This window comes from Coccinella septempunctata, chromosome 6 (genome assembly GCF_907165205.1).
Source record: "Coccinella septempunctata chromosome 6, icCocSept1.1, whole genome shotgun sequence".
NCBI lineage: Eukaryota > Metazoa > Arthropoda > Insecta > Coleoptera > Coccinellidae > Coccinella > Coccinella septempunctata.
The window spans coordinates 25,680,137-25,692,137 of NC_058194.1; the positions used below are offsets into that span (position 1 = coordinate 25,680,137).

General features: G+C 33.7%; 4 protein-coding genes across 5 annotated transcripts in view; 1 reads left to right on the forward strand and 3 right to left on the reverse strand.

Annotated features, from left to right (window-relative positions):
* Positions 1-2,934, reverse strand: part of LOC123315509 (Kv channel-interacting protein 1) — a 143,775-nt gene extending 140,841 nt beyond the window's left edge. Inside the window, exons 1-2 of one of the 2 annotated variants that reach the window (XM_044901228.1) lie at positions 2,559-2,934; positions 1,136-1,204 (exon numbers count right to left, since the gene is read on the reverse strand). In XM_044901228.1, coding sequence (XP_044757163.1) covers positions 1,136-1,204; positions 2,559-2,685 — 196 coding nt within the window. In that variant the 5' untranslated portion in view covers positions 2,686-2,934. The remainder of the gene's footprint in view (positions 1-1,135; positions 1,205-2,558) is intronic. The other variant, XM_044901226.1, reaches the window with a different exon arrangement.
* LOC123315510 lies at positions 1,453-2,542 on the forward strand. The gene is made up of 2 exons (XM_044901229.1): positions 1,453-1,476; positions 1,963-2,542. The coding sequence occupies exon 2, from the start codon at positions 1,975-1,977 to the stop codon at positions 2,425-2,427; it is 453 nt and encodes a 150-aa protein (XP_044757164.1). The 5' UTR covers positions 1,453-1,476; positions 1,963-1,974; the 3' UTR covers positions 2,428-2,542.
* A 2,261-nt stretch (positions 2,935-5,195) lies between the features above and the next one.
* LOC123315614 (46 kDa FK506-binding nuclear protein-like) lies at positions 5,196-7,616 on the reverse strand. The gene is made up of 7 exons (XM_044901374.1): positions 7,437-7,616; positions 7,139-7,335; positions 6,872-7,037; positions 6,589-6,755; positions 6,107-6,532; positions 5,692-5,864; positions 5,196-5,621 (listed from the first exon to the last, which is right to left on the reverse strand). The coding sequence occupies exons 1-7, from the start codon at positions 7,444-7,446 to the stop codon at positions 5,540-5,542; spliced, it is 1,221 nt and encodes a 406-aa protein (XP_044757309.1). The 5' UTR covers positions 7,447-7,616; the 3' UTR covers positions 5,196-5,539.
* Positions 7,617-8,545: 929 nt separating this feature from the next.
* LOC123315022 (ubiquitin carboxyl-terminal hydrolase 1) lies at positions 8,546-11,893 on the reverse strand. The gene is made up of 2 exons (XM_044900554.1): positions 11,687-11,893; positions 8,546-11,633 (listed from the first exon to the last, which is right to left on the reverse strand). The coding sequence occupies exon 2, from the start codon at positions 11,617-11,619 to the stop codon at positions 9,790-9,792; it is 1,830 nt and encodes a 609-aa protein (XP_044756489.1). The 5' UTR covers positions 11,620-11,633; positions 11,687-11,893; the 3' UTR covers positions 8,546-9,789.
* Positions 11,894-12,001: the final 108 nt, after the last annotated feature.

Genomic DNA, 12,001 nt, shown 5'->3' on the forward strand with positions numbered 1-12,001 from the left:
TTTTTCTTCGTGGTTCAGTTAGCCGAAACTATCGTTTATAGCACACAGATAAAATAAAATTCGATTATTTTTAGTTATGGTAATCCTTGTTTATATCCTACGGTTTCTGTATCTTTACGAGAGTGAAAGAATTATAAACTCCTTTCGTAAATAGATTTAGTGCATGAATATCGAGTAACTGGCTCATAAAGTTATTTATGAATTGGGAAAACTATAATTAAGTGTAAGTGGGTATCTTGATTTTGGATTCACACATATATCTATTGCAGCAAGTCGTTGATTTATACTAATCTTCAGAACCATTGTCACGTTGGAATATTCTAAAAGCCAAAGGAATTTAGAACCGAAAAATCTGGTAATAATTCATAATTCAGCTTGATTTTTGGTTTGCTATTTCTCGTTACAAAAAAGTGAAGTAGACGAAGATTGGTAATGTTTTTATTTAATTTCAATAGTTCCATTCCTTAAATTGTTGGTTTCAATCTCGTATTACGAAAGATTTTAGCTATATGTCTGTTGAAATCTAATATATAAAATTCTCGTGTCATAGTTTTCGTTACCATACTCCTCCGACACGGCTTGACCGATTTTGATGAAATTTTTTGTGCTTATCCGGTATCTATGAGAATCGGCCAACATCTATTTTTCATCCCCCTAAATGTTAGGGGTAGTCCACCCCTAAATTTTTTTTTGTATTTTTCAGACAAAATTTTTAATTTCTATTTTTTTATGATACAACATACAAAAATACATACAATCCTCAATTTTCACCCTTCTACGATCAACCCTTATTTTTTAATAGCCATTTTAGTAATTTAATCATTAGGAAATTATTTATATGGCAATACAACGTTTGCCGGGTCAGCTATCTATGAGAATCGGCCAACATCTATTTTTCATCCCCCTAAATGTTAGGGGTAGTCCACCCCTAAATTTTTTTTTATTTTTTAGACAAAATTTTTAATTTCTATTTTTTTATGATACAACATGGAAATTATTTATATGGCAAAACAACGTTTGCCGGGTCAGCTAGTATTGTATAAAATGTAATAATTTTTAATCACCAATAAAAAGACATTTAATAAGAAGAAAGTCCCGCAGCATAAAATTCGCAATTGATCTCACAAATACTCACGTAGATAAAAGAGTTCCAAACTATCCAAATCCTCCGTAATTGGTCTGGGCTCTCTCAATTTCCTCCAAGCTGAAACAATAAGTCATACTAAATGAAATTAATACTATTGTTGAGAGGAATAGACGTAACGTAAAATCAGTTGAATTTATTTTCATTGAGAGTGAAGAACTGTTAACATGGAAACACCTGGCATGGCTCTGGCCAGATGCTGCATTATGTACATCTCCAGGAATATTTTCGGGTCAAACAGGTAGGATTCCATCAAGAGAAATCCATTGAGGCGTCTACTAAATTTTTCGGTCCATAATTCAGGCTGTTAGCAGATGGTATCTCGATGTAGGGTAGCAAACGTCTTTGTTTATGGTCCAAATATTCTGGGACCCCACATTATTTGCAATAAGTTAGTTATGACTTTTATCGTCATAACTGTTCATCCTTTTCAACTGTAGAGAAAGAGTGACTTAAAAATGCACCACCTAAAGATCACCTTTCCAAAAAGGATAGTACAATTTGTTACTTATTTATTATCTACATTTCATTATTACACTTTTGGTTTTTTGCTTATTGTTTATTTATTCCTTTAGCTAGTTTTGGAACACACGTATATGTGTTTCAGTACCTGTATATAGGTAATTAAACACTCCTTTCAACGACTCGTTTTTGACCGCCAAACAGAAAAACCTCCTACTTATAACTGTGTATAATGAAGGGCAACAATAAAACCTTTTGCAGGAATCAAATCCTTATTGGCCGATTTTTGTCCTGATATGACTGAAAATACAATTTCTATGTTTAATAACACCAGAACTCTGTGCCATCTTTTGCAGTTTTGACTGACAATGGCTAACAAAGCAGAAATAATCGACGATGTTAAAAAAGCTGTGAGGCAACTAATAGGTTGTAAAGAATCTTACACGAAGATGGAATTCAGCATCATTTACACTGGAACAACAGGTCTGGACGTTAATCCAAGTGAGTGTCATCTGATTTTCCGGGACCAGGAAGAGATCAGTTTCCCCGTTCTTCTGAGTTTTTTCGTTGAGAAGCTCGCGCAAATGTGGGACCCGGAAATGAAGGCCTTGGAACTGTTTCAAAATTTGGACAAGAAGGGAAAATATTTCATAGATACCGAAGATATTGTCACAGCTTGGAGGGAGATAGATTGCAAATTACCTCTGGATACTTTGGTCGATTGTTTCGACACTGTGGCTCCAGACGGTACTTTAGATTATTTCAATTTCAAAAATATGTATTTGAGGTATTTGTCCGAGGTCATTGACAGCAAGAAATAATTTTCGAGAGAAATTATCATCTGGAAGCTTCCATGTTAGTTTATCTACGAAATAATATTTTTGTTTTTTCATATAATTAAGGCAACTAATATGTATTTAAAGGGAATAAATGATAGAGCATATTTACTTACCCCTTTGCAAGAATCCTAAACATCCTCTGTAATCAGTTTCACGATTGTCGTTATCATTGTCTCTTCCACTCAACAGATTGACTTCTATTCTTGTATCAGATCGACTACTGTCAATTGAATACTCCATACCTTCAAATAGAACCTGTCCACACTTCACCAAAAAAGGATGCTTTTATAATTCCGTCTTATTGTACCCGATTTCATGCAATTTTTGATTCAGTTACTTTATTGTTTCTGAATTTTGCCAATCACTAGATAGTTTCGGAGTTAAAGACATGAATATTTGAAAAAATACCAATCTTGTTGGATTAACACTCAGTAAATTGTGGTGAAGTATCGATGAGTATAGATAGACTAAATTTCCTGGGTATTGCTTCTCTAGAAAATGCAAAATCCGAATGCACCTGAACGTTTTGGATTCCTATAGCTCTTTTCCTTCGTACTTTCGTACCTAGATTATGGAGCGTTTATGCAGAGTTACTAAGTCCTATAAGAACAGCCACCTGCCAATTTTATGATATAGGTATCATTTTTCAATGCTATATGCTATCAAAAATAGCTGCTGAACCACAATTTTTGTAACTTACTAATTCAACACGTGTGTGCGATATAAAGCATAGGATTAGTCAGAAGATTGTCAAACAATTTTTTTCGGAAACAATCTATTTTGGCATCGTAACCGAAAAACTTGATTTATTTGCTCCTTCTTCGTGTAATCCGCAAACATTGATCAAAGCACCCACGCGTGTGAAAGTATGTTATATTGCTATGCTTCGAAAATCGTCCACCTTTGTTCCTACAAACGACTTAATACCGTTCCTTTGTAATTCTCAATTTAAGACCATTCACTGTTATCACCCATGCTCGCGAATTTCAGTTTTCAGGTTTTCAGTCACGCACTTGAACTGATTTACATGCCCAGCTCTGTGTGGTAAGTCGCGCGGCAGTTATGCGGACAAGTTATTTTAAAACGTTCATAAATCAGACTCTCCAATGCAATGGAATTATACATGGTCATTTGGTGAATGATGGGATCGATGAAAATTGGCTGTTTTTGGCCCACGCCGCCGAGTTACCAAACTCCAAAAGCCACGGTAATTAGAGGTAATTAGTATAATGAACTGTAATTTTTTGATCTACACGGTGGTTCTATTTTTAAGCGCATCTTAATCTACTGTGAAATGGGAAACAGACTATAACTGCTCCGATTTTGTGTGTCATTCAACGGATTACTTGATATACATACATCTACGTCTTAACCGTGTCCTGAAGATACCATTTATCCCTGGACGCTCCACAGAATCTGCTCTTCATCATGTAGTGGAACTGATGGAATACTCCATCAGCGGATGTTGAAGGTGTTTTGACAAACTAAAAAGTTTGATAAACTTAGATACCAACAGGATTAGTTAATAACTCCACTATCTATCTGTGGAGTTCTCCGTAGCCTCCTACGCCCCCTAAATGCAACTGTTTGACAGTGGGATATATGCAGACGTGTGGAATTTACATAAGCATCCTTCAAAAAAGCAGAGCCTTATGAGCCTCATATATATATATATATATATATATATATATATATATATATATATATATATATATATATATATATATATATATATATATGCCTAAGACAACTACGGTAATTTGGGTGACCGAAAACTACAAAAAATGACGGCCACTAGGCTCAAATCAGTATTAGCTTTTTCCAGATTCTAGAAGAATTCTCATACCGGAAAAATAATCAAGTGGGATGTCCAAGAGGTGGTTTTCTCATCGGATTCAGCAGTTGCTTAAGGGATGATCTTCAATCTAAGTCATGCATGAACAGAGCATAAAGAATTTCCCAGTGGTATTCACGGATGCAACAAAGGTATAAGGTTTAAAAGTTGCTATTTATAGTATAGGAGTGTATAGTGCAATCAAAATACTGTCTAATAAAAAAAGTTTGTATACAGGAGTTATAACTCCTGTATACTAAAAAAAAACTGCGTTTGTGAAGAAGTACACACAAATCAAAACAACCTCTAAATGGCTACTGATTCAATACTCCCAATGTCCTCCATGAATTTTATTGATAATTTGTGAACTTAATACCATTGTTTAGAATAGCTTTTTTTATAGGAGAAACCGTATAAAATTTTCTACTATTTGTTTTATTGCCCCTTTAAATCGGAAGGATTGTGCTCTACATCACATGCATTTGTGGCTAGCTTATCAATATAAACAGATACGTTTTATTTAAACTTCCCCATACTCAAACCCCAAGGTTCTGCGGATATTAATTCATTTATCTCAAATTTGACGTGAATATAGTATAGTCTTGAATATATTATATAACTTCTGCAACTTTTTGGATTCAACTCAAAGCACTCTTAAAAAAACTTCTATCGATTTTCACTCTCTTGTTCTAAAAACTTGTTGAAACACTTATAAAAGATGTTTAAAGCATTTATCCATTTTCTCGGCCCAAAAATCTTTTTTGATAGACGCCCCACGTTTTTGTAAATATTCACCACAAGCCAAAGCATTGTTAAGAGATAAATTGTTCTGGTCATACCCCTCCAAAACCTTTTGGTGGTGTTTCATTGCCCTCTAAAGAATCAGGATTCTGACTTTTTTTAAAAAATAACAACATTATAATCAAAAAAATTTAATCGAAAGAATATTTCACTGAGGAAAAAACAGAAACACTGAGAAAACAATACAAAAAAATGAAACATAAACAGTTACCATGGAACCAAGTGTTGAATTTAACATAAAAACAAAATTCACTGTAAAGCTAACATACAACAATCTGATACCTGGTTCTTCCATTTAAAAATAGATAATCTAAAAAGTATTCATATTATAAAAATATCAGTCCATTAAATAATTTCATCACTTTATTTCCCCTCATTTAAATCAGCTGGAACAACTTGTACCTTGTCGACATGATGAAATAGGAAAAGTAATTTCGAATAAGTAGAAATTCCCTAAGCTCACTTGATCTTCTTCAATTCGACTTCAAACACAAGGGTTGCATTAGGTGGAATCACTGGTGGAGATCCCTTGGAGCCATAACTAAAGAAATTAAATTTAGCAATAAAAACACATTGTTAGTTGGAAGAAAATTGAACACTGAAATACTTACGCAACCTGAGGAGGACATATTATCCTTCTCTTTCCTCCAACTTTCATTCCATTAACTCCAATATCCCAAGCCTTAATAACTTCACCTTTTCCCAATCTGAAACCAAATCCAGGACCATTCAGAGTTTTATCGAATAGCTTGTTATTACTCTGCAAACGCCCTTCATAGTATACCTTAAAAAGAATTGACAGATGACATTTTCAGGTATCAACCATCACACAGTTCATAGACTACACACGCTCTACTAAAATTATGTATTTTATCCATTTAATGGATTGCATTTGGCGAAAAGGTGCATTAACTAAACAGTTGTATCTGCCAATAACAAAATGTTTTCCAATGTGGTAGAGATCTACTGGGTATTACTATTATATAGTTTGAATTATATATATGTTGAATATAGTTAGAAACTTACATGAATGAATTTTCCATTAGTTGCAGTGTTCCCCTGACCAGGTCTCAAGTCTTCAATGATGATACCATGTGATAACGTTTTTCTTTTAGGAACTGAAGATTGATTTTCTTTGGTTTTTTTCTCTTCCTTTTCATTACCCTTTTTGTCTTCTGCATTAGATTTCTTTGTTTTAGGACCTGGTGTAAGCTGGTGCGGTTTCTCCTTACTTTGCTTATTTTTGATTGTAGGTGTTGACTGTTCTTCTTCTTTCTTGTTCTTTTTTTTGGATTTCTTGCTCAAACCATTCTGCACAACTTTTTCTTCCTCAACCTTCACCTCTTCATCTGCGGCATCTTCCAAGTCCTCCTCATCATCATCATCATCATCGCTGTCCTCTTCTTCACCTTCTTCCTCCTCATCTTCATCTTCACCCATACTTTCATCTTCCTGTAAAAACCATATCGTGTTCAGAGAACTCTCCAAATCGGGTTTGTTGAACCTACCTCTTCTAAACCTTCATCGAGAATATCTCCTATCTCCTCATCCTCGTCAGATCCTTCTCCTGACACTTGTTCTTCCATCACCTCCTCAATGTTAAAATCTGAATCATCAGAATCCTCTTCATCACAATCCTCAAGTAGATAGTCCAGCTTCAGTTTTTTGCTTGATGCTGTGGAAGTGGAAAACAGTTAACTCTCTTCAAAATAAATGGAAACCTTTTGTTTCACACATGGACTATAATAAATTATTAGTCTTTGATTCAAATAACACTACTCAAGTACTCACGTTCTTTCCCAGGACCATCACGACCTCTCGATTTCTTTTTTGCCTGCACTTCAAACTCTTGGGCCTCTTCTTCATCACTATCACCTTCAAAACCATCTTTAGTAAGATAGCCAGTGAGATGAATCAGACTCTTTCCATTGGAGGCAAAAGATACAGACCGACCTTCCTATACAAAATGAGAAATCCTTTAATTTTCTCCATAAATTAACATACTAATTATGATCTGAGGCATGAAATATTAGTGAGAAGTTGTTCTCTACGGCCTACCTCGAAATATAAATCAAGGTTGCATTGAAGTTTTTCTGGTTTCTGCAAAGTACAAAGCAAATAGTTTTTGCCTTCATATCCACAAAGAACTTGAGCTGGCTGGTCATCAGAGTTAGAAATATCCAAGGACGCCATGGATATGTGAAACGCTTTTTTGACAACTTGGCTATAACGCTTTTGTGGTTCCATTATCAATCCTGTAAATCATTTCATATAAAGATTGGAAAAAGGAAAATTACAGAGTTCCCTCCATCAGAAAACACGTGTTGAAAATACCGGTTATCTCATGGATACTCACCCCAAAACATCTTGAGTGATTTTTATTGAGTCTAGTAAAATATAATAAGAATTAAAAATTGATTAAATTAGGCAGTTTAGCACAAGTTACAGAAAAAGTTTTGCACTATGGTTCCAACTGCAACGGAATTTATTCGAGGGAAAACGTTTTGAAATGAAAGCCGTCCTTTTAGGAAACTATGAGGCGCATGCGCGTGATGGCCATAGAAGAGTGAAAAATTATTTTATTTATACGGTTGTTAAAAAATTTAATCACCCAACTTTGTGTGAGAAACAGATTTTTTTAAACAAAATTTACACTCCAGGTGGATTAAATTGAGCAGAAAAACTCATGTATCAAACTGTCTGTACTAGTTTGACATACAATAAACTAAAATGGCACAAACTGGATTAGAGAAAATCGGAACTTCTTTAACAGCAGAGGTTTTTTTAGACGTAGAGTACTCTTTTAATTTTCTCGGAATTTTTCAGAGACAAGTTGTCTCTGAAGGAAGCTGGCATTGATGCAGATTTCCAACTTTTCCTTTGGAAGCGTTGGAAAAAATGTTTTTGGTGCTTCAGAAATGAATCAATCTAATGGGCAAATGTGAGCGTCACCTGCCTGTTTCTGTCTTGTCCTTACTAAGCTAGTGCAAAGATTAGGGAGTCAAATAACAAAATAACTCCCTTATTTTTGGGAGTTAACAATTAACTAACTCCCTAATCTTTGGGCTATTAGTTTAGTGGAGTAGGAGTAATAGGAGGAGTAGCAAGTCTATGTGAATGCCAGGAAGTTCGAGCACAGCCTTCTAAAGAAGGCTATAGACGGCTGTGGTTCCAGTAGGACAGTAGCGGGTGTTTCAGCTACTAAATTACTAGCTACTCAACTAAAGTACCAAAGAGGAATCTTTGTAATTACTAGCCTAGTTTGAACAGAGAGTTAATCTTTGGTCTGAACAAGACAGGGTGGATGCAACTTCTAATGGACAGAACATTGATTCATTCTTAGTTCCTGCATGGTCCTTAGAAGTGCTTAAGATGTCTAAAACACATCTTAGAAGTGCTGAAACCACCTCCCACTCAAAGAACTTTAAAATAAAGCTAGTCATAGAATAAGATGAAGACTTAATATATAATTTCAATATTTATTAATCCAGTTGTTACCAATAATTATATCACATTTTGATTGACTCAACCAAACAAACATAAAATCTCCAAAACCTTCTGAAGAGTATTTCAAACAGTAATGAAAAACGTTTGGAGAAATTCGGAAACTAATGCATCCATCAAAATGTTGTCTTTTCAAGGGAAATTCATTATATAAGAAAAATATAGAAATAACAATAAATTATAACAAAATTTGACATTAAATAATGACATATTATTTTTCACTAAGATTAATTGAAATGCAATGGGAAATTTTCTAATTGTTATTAACAAAATTCTCCCATAATGAAATGATAAACCAGACCTAGAAGTGTTGGCCTATAATTTTTCCTTAATAACGAGTAGAAATTGTTTACAATAAAGAAAAACATTGGGATGATTATGTAATCCATATAATCCATTTTCACTGAAACTATAATGATGATTTCTGATATGGAAATGACATTATGTAATAATCGGTGAAAAACCTTGTATTTTTTCAATGCAATAGTAGTAGAGCAATGAAGCATCCCTTTTCTATTTTATTCGAGTATATAGCATTTCTTTTGAAAATTTGAGGAATTCCATAACATTTGATCAAAACAACCTGGTTCTATTCAATTCCATATTTGTACTCAATTGCACATGAAAAAAAAAAAGATGAAAAATACACTTACTACAGAAAACTATGTAGCTTTTGTAGAAATGGATAAAACAATTTGTTTGATAAGCATAATATATGACCTATACAATAAATGGGAAGACATTTCGTAATTTACATTTGATTTCCCCCTAAATATTAGAATCAAAACAAACCAAAATGTCTGATTACGATAATTAATAATATTAAATACTACAATTTAGTGATCAAATAACACAAAGTATGAAAATCCTCAAGCAGTGTTTCAGTGACATGTTTAGAATACTTTAAAGCAATTTAATGATATAAATACTGTTTACATTATGATAAAATAAATTGTGCATGAAATAATAAGGACTTAAGGACAGTCAAATAACAGAAACTTATAAGAAAATAAAGGCAAGAAACATATTTGAAGTTGTCATAAGATGTAGTCTTGATTTGAAGAATTTTTTCATATCAATATTATTTGCTCTTGAAAATAATCATTCGTACAGTTTTAGCAATATCATTTAATATTTTATAAATAGCTAACAGGATCAGTTTTCTATTCTAACCAATATAAACTGCCTATACAGAGGCAGAATTGTTAGTCAGTTGCACTATTCCTTTTCATTTTGGTGTAAAAAAGAAGATAAGGTGTGGCAGTTGAATTGGGTTTGTAGCTTAAAACTTGTGTAAGTTCTTCACTTTTCAGAAAGCGAATTGATTCATCATCGCACTCTAACCACATATCTTCCTCATGATCATTCCTTTTGAACTGAGAATTTAAAGCATTTTCAAGAACATTCTTGTTCAATTTAACACTGCAACAATCGATACTTTTGCAAATTTTCAAACCATTCAAAATACTTTTAGAAGAAATTCCATTCTTTGCCTCCATTAATGAATTAGCAACTGCACGAGGTTTCAAAAATTTTAATATGTTCAGAGACTTCTCGCTACAGCTAGCCGAGAGACCTGTTTTTGGCATGTCTCTCGAACACTCATGGTAGCTGTTATAGTAATTTGAGGCTTTAACATAGGCTATGTAGTGACCAGATGCCATTGTCCCACCTAAATGCATGATGATACAACTAAGTTTATAATAATGGGGGGGCAATTCCTCTTCATCCAATTTACAACAGCTTTCACAGAAGCAATCTAATTCTAATGGAGTTGGAAGGTAGGTATTAACTTTATGTACTCCTGAAGTAGAGGTATTGAATCTTTTCAATTGCAGAATCATCATATTTGGTAATCTTTCAAATAGAACATCTCTACTTGCTTCATTATACCGCTTACATTTATCACATAAATACTTGTTAGAATCACATAATTTTTCAGAAGTAACACAAGCTTTCCTATATATTTCACTAGGTGAAACACCTTCAATTTTCGTTATATCAAAGTCACCTTCACTAATAATAGGTACAGGGATATCGTAAAATGGTTCTTTCCGTTCTGTTACACTTTCACATTCTAAGCATTTTGTTCTTACCAGTGTAATTCCCTCAAAATCCTCAGTGAGAAAATTGAATCCAATCTTTTTTTGCTGTACATCATTGCTTACTCCTGCATCAACATCATCATCTGTTGCAACAGATTCGTTAATAACATCTTCATTGATAGAACCTTTCACACTTTTATCCTTCTTGGATTGGCCTTTCTTCCATGACCTTCGAACACCCCAAATCTTTCCACTATTAGAACTCGAAGCAGTTTCTGGTTCACTCAGTAAATCAGGATTGTGTTGTAACTGAACTGATAGAAAATCACAAGTTTCTCTAATATTATCCAGAAGATATAACAGAAGTTCATGAGCATCTTGTTGGTGATTTCCTTCAAATATCACATTGGCTTCTCGGACAGCTTGTAGCAATGCTACAGGTTGATAAGGATCACTAGATTCTTTCAATTCAAGATTATGCATGGTAATAAATAATTCATGTAATCTTTCAGTTACCATTTGAACCTTAGACTTTGGAATATCAGATGAGATAGTAAAAAAATCTTTACTACTAGTACTTGAGCTTGCACTTCGAGGATTTGGTCCACTAATAGCACCAATGTTTCGACCCAAAGAAGAAGTTTTTGCCCTATTTTGGCTCAATCGATTTTGAACCATATTCAGATCTCCAATCAAATGATGCAGGTTATGAAGGAAAGTTGGGGCAAATCTTAACGTATACAACACACTATTTAGGTAACAGGTATTACCCATATTAGATAAACTAGCTACAGGTGCTTCCTGTATATTGTCTCCACTGTTTCGTTGATCAGATCGGAATCCATTCAACATGTTATCTTTCAAATCAATGTATTTCCTTTTAGCTGGCAAATCTTTATTTGCAGAATTTTTGCGTTTCAGCAGATTTTTCGAATACTTATCCTTAGAAAGCACACGCACAGGCATTACTTCATCCTCCAAAACTGTCATCTTTTTCTGCAAACCTTAATATATAACATTAATAAGAATTCAACCTCTCATCATTAGCAACACCTACATGTGTAATAAGTGAGTCCTAGTGGAAATATTCAGCTTCAACCCTTATCATATAAAGTATTTGACACTTATTAATTCCAAGAAATTGTTATTTTGCCATTTCGATAGTAACGGATTTCATCCAAATATTAATAACCATACATTCATACAAAATACGTAATTATTTTGATTTTGATTTGAGAACACAACAAAATAGACAAGTAACCAATAATTGTCATATGTGACACCTCCATTCTTTTTCATCTAACTAATGCATCTATGGATTTTGAATAATTTTTTAAGTTCAATTTTTTTGTTAATTCAGATAATTTTATGC